This window comes from Ovis aries, chromosome 17 (assembly GCF_016772045.2).
Source record: "Ovis aries strain OAR_USU_Benz2616 breed Rambouillet chromosome 17, ARS-UI_Ramb_v3.0, whole genome shotgun sequence".
NCBI classification, from domain to species: domain Eukaryota; kingdom Metazoa; phylum Chordata; class Mammalia; order Artiodactyla; family Bovidae; genus Ovis; species Ovis aries.
Window position 1 is genome coordinate 57,240,877 of NC_056070.1, and position 16,510 is coordinate 57,257,386.

At 46.6% G+C, this 16,510-nt stretch overlaps 1 protein-coding gene across 2 annotated transcripts in view; it reads left to right on the forward strand.

The window, feature by feature from the left end:
- Window positions 1–3,888: 3,888 nt before the first annotated feature.
- Window positions 3,889–16,510, forward strand: part of KSR2 (kinase suppressor of ras 2) — a 462,287-nt gene continuing 449,665 nt past the window's right edge. For both annotated transcript variants that reach the window (XM_042234645.1, XM_060400779.1), the window contains exon 1: window positions 3,889–4,764. In XM_042234645.1, the coding sequence (XP_042090579.1) occupies window positions 4,585–4,764 (180 nt within the window). In that variant the 5' untranslated portion in view covers window positions 3,889–4,584. The remainder of the gene's footprint in view (window positions 4,765–16,510) is intronic.

Here is a 16,510-nt window from a genome sequence, read left to right on the forward strand (position 1 = left end):
TAGGACCAGGGGGAGGGGCCTTGGTGAACACCTAAACTTCTCAGTTAGAAATACTGAAAGGCAAGGATTTAGAAGTGAGAGCCAGAGTTAAATGGTGTCTTATCAAAACTGCTATGCAGCCTCCTTCCAGCTCAGCCTCTGATTGGATTAGGATGGTTAGTCTTCATGCCATCTGTTTTGCAGAGAAAGGATGAGCCCTCTCCAGAGTTAGACAACATCAATTGGAGACTCCAGATATTTTTTTCATACACAGATACTGTATTGCATTCAAGAAACATTACAAGGCCTGCCAAGAGACAGGACCAAATCACCAAAAACAAAGAGAAAAATAGTCAATAGAAATAGACCCCCCCTCCCCTCAGCTGACTGAGGCATTGGAGTTAGACAGGGGCTTTAAGAGAACCATAATTAATATTTCCAAGAAAAACAAAAGTTGGAAAAAATGAATGAAGAGAGAATTTTCCCAGAGAACTGGAATTTGTAAATTTCATAATCCAAAAGATTGAGAACGAGAGAACACACTTGAGCTCCTCATGGATGGGGGGAACATTTTGAAAATGCTGATTCAGCTCTGTTTGAGCCATTAAACCCCATGGGCCCACAGTCTAAGAAAAAGTTTGATATCTCCAGTTATCATTCTACATCTTAAGCAACTTCCTTTAAGGAATACATATTACCATGAGTTCTGAATCTACTCTGCTCTATAAGCCCAATCCCTGGAATGGAGCTCTGTTCACCTGAAGAAAGAGGTGCCTTTTGCCAATTATCCTAAATATATCCTTCGGGCAATGCGTCTTGGGAGTACTATCAGTCAAGATGGTCAGGGAAATGAAGCCTTTCTGAGATGACATTTGAGTTGACACAAAGTGACAGGAGTCAATCAGAAAAGTATTGGGGGAAATGTGACCTGGGGAGAGGAGACATAGGGTACAAAGATCTCTAAGACAAGAGCATGTTTGGCAAAAGTATGTTTAACCTGGGGATAGCAAACTTTTTGGTAAAGGGCTAGATAGTAAATATTTTAGGTGTTCCAGGTCATACAGTATCTGCTGCAACTAAATTCTGCTGTTATAATGCAAAGGTAAAGACACAAAATAAATAAATGTGTGGCAGTATTTCAATAAAACTTGATTTATGAACACAAATTAGAATTCCTTGTTAATTTTCACAACAAAATATTCTTTTGATTTTTTCTGAACCATTAAAAAATGTAAAATCCATTCTTTAAAGAATTTTTTTTATTGGAGTATCATTGACTTACAATGTTGTGTTTGTTTCTGCCGCACAGCAAAGTGAATCAGTCATACATATACATGTATCCACTCTTTTAAAGATTCTTTTCCCATGTAGGTCATTACAGAGTATTGAGTGGAGTTCCCTGACCATACAGTATAGTTCTTTATTAGCTGTCTATTTTGTATATGATAGTGTGTACATGTCAATCTCAACTCCCAATTTATCCTCCCCCTCCTTTATTTCCTGGTAACCATAAGATGGTTTTCTATATCTGTAACTCTATTTCTGTTTTGTAAATGAGTTCATTTGTACCTTTTTTAGATTCCACATATAAACAATATTATGATATTCATCTTTCTCTGACTTACTTCACTCAGTATGACAATCTCTAGGTTTCTTCATGTTGCTGCAGATGGCCTTCTTTCTTTCTTTTTTTTTTTATGGCTGAGTAATAAGCAACAGTTAGAACTGGACGTGGGACAATGGACTGGTTCCAAATTGGGAAAGGAGTAGGTCAAAGCTGTATATTGTTACCCTGCTTATTTAACTTATATGCAGAGTACATCATGCAAAATGCTGGGCTGGAGGAAGCTCAAACTGGAATCAAGATTGCTGGGAGAAATATCAATAACTTCAGATATGCAGTTGACACTACCCTTATGGCAGAAAGCAAAGAGGAACTAAAGAGCCTCTTGATGAAAGTGAAAGAGGAGAATGAAAAAGCTGGCTTAAAACTCAACATTCAAAAAGCGAAGGTCACGGCATCCAGTTCCTTTACTTCATGGCAAATTAGATGGGGAAACAATGGAAACAGTGATAGACTTTATTTTCTTGGCCTCCAAAATCACTGCAGATGGTGACTGCAGCCATGAAATTAAAAGATGCTTGCTCCTTGGAAGAAAAGCTATGATCAATCTAGACAGCATATTAAAAAGCAGAGACATTACTTTACCAACAAAATGTCCATCTAGTCAAAGCTATGGTTTTTCCAGTAGTCGTGTATGGATGTGAGAGTTGGACCATAAAGAAAGCTGAGCACCGAAGAATTGATACTTTTGAACTGTGGTGTAGGAGAAGACTCTTGAGAGTCTCTTGGACTGCAAGGTCATACCAGTCAATCCTAAAGGAAATCAGTCCTGAATATTCATTGGAAAGACTGATGCTGAAGCTGAAGTTCCAATAATTGGGCCACCTGATGTGAAGAACGGACTCATTGGAAAAGACCCTGATGCTGGGAAAGACTGAAGGCAGGAGAAGGGGATGACAGGATGAGATGATTGGATGGAGTTACCGACTCGATGGACATGAGTTTGAGCAAGCTTTGTGAGTTGTTGATGGACAGGGAGCCTAGTGTGCTGCAGTCCATGGGGTTGCAAAGAGTCTGGCATGACTGAGCAACTGAACTGAACTGAATATTCCATTGTGTACATGCACCGCACCGCATCTTCTTTATCCATTCCTCTGTCAGGGGACATTTAGGCTGCTTCCATGTACTGGCTATTGTAAATAGTGCTGCACTGAACATTGGCGTGCACATATCTTTTCAAATTATGATTTTCTCCAGATGTATGCCCAGGAGTGGTGTTGCTGGATCATATGGTAGCTTTAAGTTTTTTAAGAACCTCCCCTACTGTTCTCCATAGTGGCTGCATCAACTTACATTTCCACAGTGTAGGAGGATGCCCTTCTCTTCAAACCCTCTCCAGCATATATTGTTTGTAGCATAAAATCCATTTGTAATTCTGGGACCATAGTTTGCTGATAGAAGGTCAGTTAGGTATTCTGGGATCAGATCATGCAGGACATGTAGGACACGGTTAACAATCAGATTAAGGCAAAGCCCCTTTCACTCTCCAAATGGAAAGTCACCCATTAGGGCGATTGAAGGCCTGGGTGTCAGTTCTGGGAGGCAGTTTCCTACAGCCCAAGGGAGAGCATCAGGTTTGTCCCCCTCCCCCCTGCCCCCACATACCATCAAGGGAGGACAAGCAAACACACGCACACCCCACGCCCCACCACACACCTACACCCACCCACCCACACCCACACACCCTTCTAGCCAGAAAGCCAGAGCGGACGTGCCCAGGTTCACGCTGACGTTTTTCCAGCACGCACTATGGGGTTTAAAGTTGGACACACACCTGCTCCCAGCCAGAGCGCACCTGCTGAGCCGCGCGCCGGCCTCCTCTCGCGAGAGCGGTGCAGTAGTAGTGTCCCCCACCCCCGCCCGGCCACCAAATCCCTCTCCCCGCCCCCTCGCCCAGTCTCCGCGCTCTGGCACACTCCCTGCCTTCTCCACCGCCCCCAGGAGCAGCCTCAGCCGCCGCGCGCGCTTCCCCCGCCCCCCGCCTGCCGATCGCTCGCTCGCACGCACGCCCGGTAGTAATTTCACTTTGCCACGCGAGCTCCGCATCCCCTAGAAATCCCGCCCTCCGCTCCCCGTACCCGCGCCGCGAGCCGTCCCTTTCCCCGGCCAGGTGCGCGAGCCTGCGCGCTCCACCTCCGCCTTCTCCAGCGGGTCCCTGGCGCGCCGGAGCCGGGGCCCGGCGGGGGCGGATGCGCGCACGGCGCCTCTCCACCAACCCGCTCCCCTGCAGGTCTCTCGCTCGCTCTCCATCCCTCGCCGGCGCTCCCTCGCTCCCCCCTCCCCGTGATTGACAGGCAAGATGTCGGTGTGGAGCGAGGCAGGAGCGAATGCAGCAGCCGTCACCCCCGGAGCCCGGCGGCGGCAGCAGCAGCAGCGCGAGGACGAGACAGCAGCCAGCCGCAGTCGCCGCCGCAGCCGCGGGAGCAATGCAGACAGCATCTTGAGAACGCGCTAAAGCACCCCAAACGGTGGACAATGCCGTGTAACTGCAGCTGGGAGGGGGGCAAACCAGATTTTTTTTGACATAAAAGCCAGCCAGCCAAAAATATATAATTTTGTCCTTCACGGAGCCGGTGTGTAAAGAGTGAGCGCTATTTTCCTTCTCCTCCTCCTCTCCCTCCCCCTCCTCCTTCTCCCCCGCCCCCCCGCTAAGTGTACAGACAGCATCACATCACCTGGTTTGCTTCTGAGAAACAGCATCTCTTCTTCTCAGGGACCAGAGACTCAGAGAGGGGAGACGTTCTAATGGAGTCTGCTTGACACCCCAAAATAAAATAATAAATTTTGGCTCTTGTCCCCTCCTCCCACCCCCACCCCCTCAACCCTGTGTGAGATGTTGGGTTTCTTCTTCATGAGACACTGTTGAGAAGTCGCAGTGGTTGGAGAGGCGTAGGGGATAGACTACCTCTACTCCCCCCCCCACACCCCCCTTTTTTCTCTCTGGGAGGAGGAGGAGGGGAAGGGGGCTTGCAGAGCAAGCGATGGATGAGGAAAACATGACGAAAAGCGAGGAGCAGCAGCCTCTGAGTTTGCAAAAAGCCTTACAGCAGTGCGAGTTGGTCCAAAACATGATAGACCTGAGCATCTCCAACCTGGAAGGGCTTAGGACCAAATGTGCTACCTCCAACGACCTCACACAAAAAGAAATCCGGACCTTGGAGGTAGGTGTTGCCTATGGAAAAAAAAGAAAAAAAAGCAATCCTTCCTCCCCTCCCCTTTCTCCCCCACCATCCCCTTTTTCCTTGATTCTGTTTGTTGGGGGTGGGGTGGAGGGGGTGGGAGGATTGCAAGGTGGGCACGGTTCGGTCTTCGATCTTCTGTGATTTATCTTGCAAACCCTGCGCTTGGATGTCCCTTCACTGTACCGCTGTCGGCTGCCGCTTGGCTGGGTGGTGGGAGCAGTAGTAGTAATTGTTATTCTTTATTATTGTTCTGGCGGCTGTGGTTATCGTTCGCTTCCTCTCTGAGGAGTGAGTTCTCTCTTTTTTCCGCTTGTGGATTTGTTGATATGCCGCGGGGGGCTTGTGTGCAGGGTAAAGACGTGAAGGCGCTGCAGAGAACCCACGTGACCTTGCGCATTCTGCAGGTGGTCAAAAGGTGGTTTTTGCTTGCGGAATGGGGCTGCCTGGAAATGTAGACCTCGTCTTTCTTGGTCTCCTTCCCAGCCCTCCCACCGCCCCCCACCCTGGGCTCCTTGGATTTGGCTTGTTTGTTTTCAGGGGTACACAAGTCAGGAGGCAAGATGCCTGAAAAAGAATTCCCCGTTGAGCTCCCCATTTCCAGTCGAATCATTTTGATGCAGGGAGCTGTTGCAGGCCTGAAGCATGCTTTTTTTTTTTTTTTTTAAGAAAAAGCCTGGATCGGCACACACAGGTGGTGTGAGAAAATACTCTGGAATCTTGGTGGGACGGTGAAAAAAAAGGAGGGTGGTCGGGAGGAGGAGTTATCTTTGGCGTGTTATAACATTCTCTCTAACAGAACTTGAGGGGGAGTTTGAAGCAATTTTGTCCGGGGGGGAGGGGGGTGGGGTGGGGTGGGAGGTAGGATGGATGCAAAGTTACTCAGAAAGAAGATGGCAGAAATTATTCCTTTCCAAGGCCATCTGGTCAAAGGAAGGAGGTTTCAAGAGGTTTAGAAAATGCCTGGCATCCACGTTGTTCCAAACACCTGAAGGGTTTAACTCACCTCCCTCCCTCAAACCGGCGGGTGGTACACATGGCTTGAGGCTTGATGAAATGTGGGAACTCCCATTACTTGGCATTTGCTGAGGGTGGTGGCCATGGGCTGGGAGCAGAGGAAAGTGGTTCTCCTGTGGTGGAGCTGGCGTGTGCAGAGCTGGGAGGGCCCTTCGTTCCAGCCCGAGTGTTTCCAAGGCCTGCACTCTTCAATCCTGGACTGAATCTTTTAGCCTTTGTGCTCCTGTCCCAGCATGGATGAGCACCTCTCCCTGATTCACTTTCAAGTCTTTCTCCTCCATGGTTTTAAATTTGGCCAGATGTCAGTCAGCAGGCAGGAAGGTCACCAGTTTGAAAGTGGAAGTTAGTGTGTGTGTGTGTCTGTGTATATTGAATATGCTATTTGCTCCCCTAGAATGTGTCTCTGTATGCACCTGTCACCTGGGAAAATAACTGTCAGAAATGAAATAAGTGTCAAGGGGTAGCAGAGGCGTGGGAATTCTGTTGGGAGGCACAGGTATTTTCTTTCTCAGAGCTTTGGAGAGCCATGCAGGGTGGGACTCTGCCGATGGAAGAAAAAGTGTGGGATGCCCTGGCCCAGCCTTCCGTCTCTGTTCGAGCAGTGCCTCAGAGAAGATTCTGTTCAGAATTGCATGCTGTAAATAAAGAAATAACCCAAAAGGGCCACCGGAGGTCTCTTCTGATCCTCTGAGTCAGAAGTCCCAAATGCTAGCTTGTGTATTAGTATGTAACTTTCTCTAGTTTTCTTTTCTTTTCAACATGCTTCATCCTCTGAGAGCTCTGTGGCTCATGGTGATTGTTGCAGTGGGCCACTGATTCCATTGCTTCTTTTCTGCATAGAGAGGTATTTTAAACTGGGAGAGGTAGGCATTGGTATGGTGGGAGGTGGCAATTACTGGGAGTGCATCTGTTTGTTTCCTAATCCCAGTATGCCGCAGAGCGTGCCAACTACTTTATCTATATTGCCCAAGAAAGGGTCTTGAGCAATTAATGCCAATTTAGGCTTTCTAGATCTCCAGGGCTAAGGTGGGGCCCCTGAGGAGGGCTGGTGCCTTAGGGTCCAGCCAGGTGCTGCCAAACCTCACATAGGTTTTGGATCCACAGTTGTTGTTGTTTTTGAATCCCAGAAGTTGTCAAATTGTTTGTATCAAAATCACCTGGGGGAGCTTATTGCAAATGCCCATTCTCAGCCTTTAACCCCAGAGATTGTAATTCAGTTGGGATTGGAGGGGGCCCAGTAAACTGTTTAATAAACAGTCAGGTGTTTCTGATGCATGCTTTCTGATTGACACCATGGAAAGACTAAATAGGAGATAGAGGCCATATTTCAGCTATTCGACGATGACCTCTCTGTGCTCACAAGCACTAAAGAAAGCAGTAAATTGAACAGACCATTCCTGAAATTCTTGCCTATACCCCTGTGGAAACAAAAATGTACGACATGGACTTAGCCTCCAAGAAGCATACTTTATGATGAGAGAGACGAGTAATAACGTACGTGTGAGATAATGATTAAGTTCAACAGTAAGTGATATGGGAGACTGCATCTGCATCCATTAGAAATGTGTTCAGCTGCGTGAAACAGGAAACCCAACCGGCGTGGTAGAGTAAATAATGGTTTCTTTCTCTTAAGTAACAAGAAATCTGGAGGTATATAGCTGCTTGAGTTGGCTCAGTGACTTAATAACATCAGGACTGATAGCTTTGTGAATTCTCATGGCCTCTATCTTACAGTTTCAAGATGGCTGCTGAAGCTTTCACCATTACACCCAGGTTCAAGGCAGGGAAGAGAGGGACCAGGTGAGTGGGAGGGAATAAAGGCATCATATCTTTGTTTGGCTTCCATAAAACACCTCTCCTCCTTACCCCACAAATGTTGTTTTAGTATGTCTTCTTGGCCAGCACTAGGTCAAATCACTCATCCAAGCTGCAAAGCAATGGGACCACTGCCATGACTGGTTTAGGTGGTTGCAATCCATTGCCTGGTTTGACCTGTTGCTACTGTGTATAAAACCAGGGTTCCGCTAGCAGAAGAGAGCTAGAAGGGATATTGGGTGGACAGCCAGCCATGCTGGCCACAGTACATTATCAGGAGGCACTCTGGCAGAGAAGAAAGGTCATGAGCTTTGGAGTTAGACCTATGCAGTCTTGTGTTCTTGCTTTTCCACCTACTTTATCTTGGCCTAGTGATTTAAGTTTTCTGACCCATGGTTTCATTTTTGGCAAAAGAGCAGTGGAAGAATAACATTACCTACCTCAGAGGTGGTTGTAAGGATGAAAAGAGATGACGTTTTCAAGGGTCTAACACTGTCTGTAGGCAATGCTTGCTCCTTTGATGGTGATGATGATCATCACGTGGTGTGGAGTCGATGACATGGGAGGGAACAGCTCAGATTAGAGGGACAGCAGAAGGAGCTCAAGCAGCGTTTCCAAAGTATGTTTTGTGGAACCCTAGTTCTGGGGGATGTCGACACTATTCATTTTTTCAACAAGTGCTGAATTCCAGCCACGGTACTAGATGTTGGTGGTCAACAAGTATTCTGTAGACAAAATAAATCCCATTGTTTACTCATTGGGGAAAGGCTGAGTTCAGCAAAAGAGATAGAAAGGTATCTTTCTATCTGCAGGACTTCTCAGAGCCTTTAATATACCATATTTGTACACTGTGACTCCAAGGAAGGTGAACACCTGCAGACGTCTTTTTCCAAAGATGTCTTTTGGGCTTGATGTTCCATAGAATTCACCCAGGGAAACATGGGGCAGAGTGGTTAGGGGAGCATTCTTGGCTAAAGAGCTGCGACTCTGAGTGGAGAGAAGGATGGAGAGGGTTGAAATTGCAGCGGGCCACGGGAGCATTCTGGGCTAGAACAACGAACGATAGAGGCACTGTCCTGCCTTCAAGGGGCAGCTTACAAACGGTTTGGCCCAGAATGATGAGTACCTGGGAGAGTGTCGTAGGAAACAAATTCAGGTCACAAACTCCTGGGGTCTGCGTTAGGACGGGGAAGTCAGACCAATAAAGTTTTTATCTCTTTGAGGGAGGAGGTAGAAATCTTTAAAGGTTTTGGAATGAATACAATTAAAAAGTTGCTTAAAGTTTAGTCCAATGGCAGGAGGGACTAACAGGAGGGACCAGCCGGCTTTTCCTGTGAAGGGACAGATAGTAAGTTGTTAAGGCTTTGTGAGCATGAGGTTTTCATTGCAACCACTCAGCTCTGCTGCTGTAGCTTGCAGTAGCCATGGACAATCCAGAAATAAATGTGTTCTTATAAAAAAATCACCTAGGGACCCTGAACCTTGAATTTGATATAATTTTCACATGTCATGAAACATTATTTTCCTTCTAATTTTTTTTGACATTAAAAATGTTTTCTTAGGGTTCAGGTCAAGCCTTACAAAAATGGGTGGTGGTCAGATTTGGCCCATGGGCTGTAGTTTGCTGATCCTTGATCTTTAGGGTAGATGGGGTGAGAAAGAACCTGGAGGCACAGAGACCATCTGAAAGATGACTGAGTGGCCCTAGGACTGGTGGGCAATGGCTAGGTGTGGGTGGTCCTGCTGCTGCTGCTGCTAGGTCGCTTCAGTCATGTCTGACTGTGAGACCCCATAGACGGCAGCCCACCAGGCTCTCCCGTCCCTGGGATTCTCCAGGCAAGAACACGGGTGGGTTGCCATTTCCTTCTCCAATGGTCCTGAGTTGGGTTCTATTTTGGTTAAATTATAAGAGGAGGGAGGTATCAGGGATTGGGTTGGGGGATAAGTAAGTAACAGAATCTCCTTTTACAGCAAGAGCATTCTAGCCATTACTTATCAATTACTTGTTTTTAATCTGTTCTATCTCAATTATTAATAATGGTTAGAGAGACCATGCTGCTGCTGCTGCTAAGTTGCTGCAGTCGTGTCCGACTCTGTGTGACCCCATAGATGGCAGCCCACCAGGCTCCCCCGTCCCTGGGATTCTCCAGACAAGAACACTGGAGTGGGTTGCCATTTCCTTCTCCAATGCATGAAAGTAAAAAGTGAAAGTGAAGTCGCTCAGTTGTGTCCGACTGTTAGCGACCCCGTGGACTGCAGCCCACCAGGCTCCTCCATCCATGGGACTTTCCAGGCAAGAGTACTGGAGTGGGGTACCTACCTAGACTTAATTACGTTTGGGAAACTGGACCTCAGACAATATCCCATTATTTTCAGTGATTCTGTGGGTTGGGATCAGCTGGGCAGTTCTGCTGGTCTGGCCTGGACTTACCGTGTGGCCACATTCAGCTGGCAGATGCACTGGCTGCTGAGAGAGCTGAGCCTTTCCTTCCACGTGGACTCTCCAGTGGGATCACCTGCGTTTCTACATGGTCCCAGTATTCCAAGAGGGTCACAGGGAAAGTTGCAAGGGTCTTGAGATTCAGAAGTGACACAATGTCACTTTCATTGCCTTTTATGTGTTGGCACAAGTCACATGCCAGCCTGAATTTAGATGTTGGGGAAAGAGACTCTGCCACTAAGTGGGAGGAGCTGCAAAGCCCCTCTGGCCATATTTAATTTCTGACAGGTGTAGATACTTAGTGAACACTCACCGTGTGCCCAGAGTTGTTTTATGCACTAGAAACACAGTGGTAAATAAGGCAGGTGAGGCCCCTGCTCTCACGGTGCTTACATTTATGGGTGAATGTCAAGGTGGGGTTGGGGCAGACAGACAATAAGCAAGTGGACAGAGAATCTCAGTTATGTATTAGTTAGGAGAAGCTATATATACCCCCAAATTTGTAATGGCTCCAGTAGAGTAGAAGTCTTACTCTTGCTCTCTTGGTTGGGGGGTGTTTCTCTCATGGTCCAGGCCCCTTCCATTCTGCAACATTGTCATTTGTTTGCGTCCAGAAAGGGACAAAAGTGTGGAGAAAACAAAGCCTCTTAAAAGCCTCACCCCTGAACGTGCCCTCATCAGTTCTGTTTGCATTCTTTTGGCTAGAATTTAGTCACAACATTGCCAACAGGATGGTGAAGTGGGCCCACACTGACTGAAGAGCTGGTAGTTCTCTGCCACGGCTAGTGAGAAGCTAGTGTAACAGTAACCTACTGCTCTAAAACTAGCCAACCCAGGACTTAGTGGTTTAAAACAACAGTTATTTATCTGCTTACAAGTCTGCATTTGGGACTGGACTCAGCCGGCCAGTTCTGCTGATCTTGCCTGGGCCCCTTGTGTAGTTGTGGTTATCTGGTGGGTCCATTGAGACTGAATGGTCCAGTGTGGACTCACGTGGCTGATGGTTGGCTAGTGGTTGGCTGAGGCACCTCACTTCTCTTCCACATGGCCTTTCCAGCAGGACACCCCAGATTCCTTCTTTCCTTCCTTCTATTCTGTCTCCTTAAAATTGAGGTATAGTTGATTTATAGTGTCTTCCAGGTTTCTTACATGGTGGCAGCAGCAAGTGTTCCAAGAAGGCTGGCTCTAATTCATAGCCCACTTTCAGCCTCTGCTTCTGTAACCTTTGCTAATGTCCCGTTGGCCAAAGCAAATTATGTAGTTGAGCCCGTGGTCTGTGTGGGAGTTAATATTCAAGGGTATGGATTTGGCAGGTGTGGTTCTTTGGGGACTAGTGAACAATCTGATGTAACTGAACCACATGGAAAAATTCCCAAATAAACCCAAAAGAGCATAGGAAAGAGAGAGAGGGGTATGGGATGATCAGCAAAGGCCCTTCCCCTTGGGGAGATCTCACAGATGTGAGGGAGCAAAACATGAAATATCTGGGGAGTGTACAAGGCAGACGGAATAGCAGGTACAGAGTTCTTGGGTGGGAATACATTCCACATATTATGAGAACAGCATGGGGGCCACTGTATTTGGAGCAGAGTGAGTGGGGAAGGGATGAGGGGCACAGTAGGAGGAAGACACGGGGCCCTGGTCATGGAGGGCTTGGCTGAGATACTTGGATTTTGTTCTAACTGTGAAAAGGGTGGGGGATTGACTTATTTACAAGATCCTTTTGATTGCTGCAGGGAAAATAGTTGATAGGGGCCTAAGACTGGGAGCAGGGAAACAAACTGACAGGCTAGTGTGGGAGTCAAAGCCAGGAATGATGGTCCTTTTGATTCAAGTGATGATGAGGAGATGGAGCAAGTAGCTGGACTCAGAAGTTCACGGGCGTGAGAGGTTGCTCATGAATCCATGTGAGGAGCGAAGGAAAATACAGAACTGAGGTTTTTCGCAGGTGTTTGGCCTAAGAACTAAGTGAATGGCGGTGCCATTATTTGAAGTGTGAAGACTGGGGGCGCGTCAGATTGGGCTTGACGATTCAGTCCTGTTTAGACATTTAATGTTTGTGAAGTAGACAGTTGGGTTTGTGAGCCTGGAGATTTGAGGAAGACTGGATATATAAAGTTCACTTAATATGTCAAGAATATCTTTTCATCTTATTAAACAATATTTTTAATGGTTGTATAGTGTTATATGAATATACCAAAATTTATTTAACTTATTTAATGTAATTCTGTCAGTTGTATATGTTTGCCATTTTCTGCTATTATAAATAATACTGTGGTAGACATCCTCATGGCCTGTAGTAATGCTTGTCTTTGATTCACGAAGTAGAATTGCTGGATCTGGCAATATGCAAAGTTTCTGGACATTTGATAGGTCTTGCCAAATTACCTTTTACTTAAAGTTTGGGAAAGGACCTGCTTTTCCATATCCTTAGTCTGGATTTATGTTTTATTTTGGTTTTTGGTTGCCTGTATTTTGATGACCAAGAGCTTGGGTTTAAGGAGGCAGTTGTCTAGGCCAGAATTTCATCTTTCCAGTTTCTGGTTGAGAAGGACCTGGGAACCTGCGTAGACGAGAGGAGCACGTGGTTTTCCACAGACAGTGGCCAGCCTGCAGTGACCCAGCTCTGCCTTTTTCTCATAGAGACATGGGTGGAGCGTGGTCCCAAACATCTGAATCAGTGACAAGAGGTATTTCTGAAGGGTTCTCTGTGGATGCTCTGGGGTTTGGGAGTGGGTTCTACTAGGGAGCTCTAATCCTTCCTCCAATGGGTAGAAACTGAGGCGTCTTCCTCCTCTCCCTGAGGATGGCTGGTTTTCTGGGCTCTCTTCCAGCCATCCGCACCGGGCTCTATCTGTGGGACTGGGGCTTCCTCCTTGCTGCTCTGGAGCTGGGCAATGGAAGGTACTCAAAGGCCAAGGAAGCCAAGGGGGACATGGCAGCCAGGAAGGAGGATGGAGAAGATGAGGGCTGGGGAGGGAAAAGGGGCAAACATGGGAGAGGAGAAAAAAGCCTGATTTTCTTTGGCAGGGTTTCTGTGACCCTTGGAATGTCTCTCCAGTGGGGAGTGACCATAACTATAGTTGTTCCTGTTTTACAAGCCAGTTGCCTGAGGTTTGGAGTCACTGATCTGACCCCAATCCTGCAAATTCAGGGAGCCTTGGGTCTGGGAAGAGCTTGACAGCTTCTTCCTGGAGTCCCAAAGAGGGCCTGACCTGGAAGCAAAGAAAGCAAAGCTGAGGGCAAGTGCAGGTGAAGGAGGAAGGACAGACAATCAGAGCAGTGTGATCTGAGATGGGAGCTGGGGGATTCATGAGAAAGGTGAGGATGGAATACTCCACCACTCACACGCTCCCATCAGTGACCATTCCAGATGACGACGGAAGAGAAATACAGAACTGATGGAGACAAAGTAGGGCATTCACAGAGAAAAGGAAAGATGAGAAGAGGATTGTAGATCTGAAAGGTCCAGCCATTGGCCACTTTGGCTATTGATCAGTTGAAATGTGGCGAGTTCTAATTGAAATGTGCTATAGTTGTAAAATTCATGTGCTATGTGCATGCCAAGTCGCTCCAGTCGTGTCTGACTCTTTGCGACCCTATGGACTGTAGCCTGCCAGGTTCCTCTATCGATGGTATTCCCAGGCAAGAAGACTGGAGCAGGTTGCCATGCCCTGCTCCAGGGCATCTTCCCGACCCCGGGATCCAACTTGCATCTCCTACGGCTCCTGTATTGCAGGCAGATTCTTTACCACTGAGCCACCGAGGAAAGTGAAAGTAAAGTAGCTCAGCCATGTCTGACTCTGCAACCCCGTGGACTGTAGCCTACCAGGCTCCTCCCTCCATGGGATTCTCCAGGCAAGAATACTGGAGTGGGTTGCCACTTCCTTCTCCAGGGGATCTTCCCAACCCAGGGATAGAACCCTGGTCTCCCGCACTGCAGGCAGACACTTTAACCTCTGAGCCACCAGGGAAGCCCGAGCCACCGGGGAAGCCCCTGTGAAATACACACCAGATCCCAAACTCTTAGAATGAAGAATAGAATGTGAAATAGCTCATTGATTTTTTTTTTATATTGACAACATGTTGAAATTATACTACTTTAGACATATTGGGTTAAATAAACTACGTTAAAATTAATTTCATCTGCATCTTATTTTTTTCCTGAGGCTATTAGAACATTTTAAATGATACAGGCAGCTCAAAGTGTATTTCAGTTGCTCAGTGCTGCTCTTGAGCGTTGAGGTGATTTCAGGCTTCCCTGGTGGCTCAGATGGTAAAGAATCTGACTACAATGCAGGAGACCCCGGTTTGGTCCCTGGGTCAGGAAAATCCCCTGGAGAAGGGCATGGTAACCCACTCTAGTTTTCTTGCTTGGAGAATCCCATGCACAAAGGAGTCCACAAGGTTGCAAAGAATAGACATAACTGAGCGACTAACACTTTCACTTTCTTTCTTTCTGTGTTTTGTCATAATGGAAAGCTTGTTCTTGATAAAGACCGAAAGCATGGGCCCCCTGGAGTTACTAGGCAGCCATTGATTAAAGCCATGGATGCATTCCAAAGATGGATGCCTTCGATTTCCCTGGACCAGGAGAGAAAAATGAGATGAAGTCTCAAAAATTATAGCATAATTAGTCCTTGGAAATTTGGGTCAGTGCTCAAAGCAGTAGAGCTAAGTAGTTGGGAAGGCTTGGGCTCTGCAGTCAGACTGCTTGGATCCCAGTCTGAGTTCAGGATTTACTAGCTCAGTAACCTGAGGGTCAATGAGCTCTCCTTGCTGAGCCTCAGTTTTCTTGCTCATAAAATTGGGACAGTTTGACATGGGGTTGTTATGGTGATTCAGTGGACTCATGTATTACAAAGCTGTGTTAAGTGCCTGGCACACGGCAAATGCTTACTAGCTTCAGAGGTTTTGATGATCATACCCTCTGTAGATGGTCACGGGGAGGTGAGATGCTTCAGCCCTGGGTAGTTGATGGGGAGTTTCATTTATTCAGTCATTGATCACTGAGGCTGCGGTGTGTGAGAGGCAGGGACTAACACAGCAAGACGTGAAAAGGAGAAGCCCATGGAAGCCTTCTATGGGATAATGGCATACCCGCTGGGCTGCAGGTGACATAAGCAATCAAGATTCTTATACCAGGACTGCATCTTTGAATTTGCTCACAGATGACTCACTTCACATCAGTGCCTGGCAGGCTTTAGTCTTTAAACCACGTGCTCATCATAACTCCAAGTTCGATAACAAAATACCAGTTATGGGACTGGGCCTTACTACTCTTGAACTTGTCTCAAGCTTTTGAGGCAAAGAGAAGAGTCAGAAGCTGCGATATCCAAGGGCTTGAAAAGTGTGTTCTCTCAAGGTTAGAGGACCCTAGAGGTTGTGTGGGCCCACATCCTGCCCATGTCCAGCTTTGGCTAGGTGATTTGGGGCAAGCGCTACTTCACAAAGCTGCCTTTTAAAATTTTTTTGTTTTTTAAAAAATTGTGGTTATTTATATATATATATACATATATATATATATATATCACCTGAAATTTACCATTTTAACTGTTTTTAAATGTACAGTTCAGTGGCATTAAGGACATTCACGGTGTTATGCAACCATCATCACCATCCATCTGCATAACTTTTTCATCACTCCAAATAAAAATTCTGTATCCTTTCTGTACCTGCCCCCGGCCACATGATCACCTCTATTCTATTTTCTCTCTCTAGGAATTTGACTAGTTATCTCATGTAAGTTGAATCGTACACTGTGTGTCCTTCGTGTCCAGCTTTTTTCATATAGCATAGTATTTCTAAGGTTCATTCATGTTATAGTATATATACCAGTGTTTCGTTCCTTTTTATGGCTGAATAATATTACATTGTATGGATAGTCTATGTTTTCTTTATCTGTCCTGTGTTGATAGACCTTGAGTTATTTTCATCTTTTGACTATTGTGAATAATGCTGCTGTGAACACTATTTTACGAGTATCTGTTTGGGTCCCTGCTTTGAATTCTTTGGGGTCATATATCTAGAGTGGAATTGCTGGGTCATATGCTAATTCTGTGTTAAATATTTTGAGAAACCATCATACTGTTTTCCACAGTGACTGTACCATTTTCTGTTTCCACCAGCAATGCCCCAGGGTTCCAATTTCTCTACCTCCTTGGCAATACCTACGATTTTCTGATTTTTTGAATGTGGTTTTGATTTGCATTTCCCTACTGACTATTTGCATTTCCTAGGTGGCGCTAGTGGTAAAGAACCTGTCTGCCAATGCAGATGAAAGAGACATGGGTTCTGTCCCTGGGTTGGGAAGATCCCCTGGAGGAGGGCACGGCAACCCACTCCAGTGTTCTTGCCTGGAGAATCCCATGGACACTGGAGCCAGGCAGGCCATAGTTCATAGGGTCTCGAAGAGTCAGACACAACCGAAGTGGCTTAGCACAGCACAGCACAGTG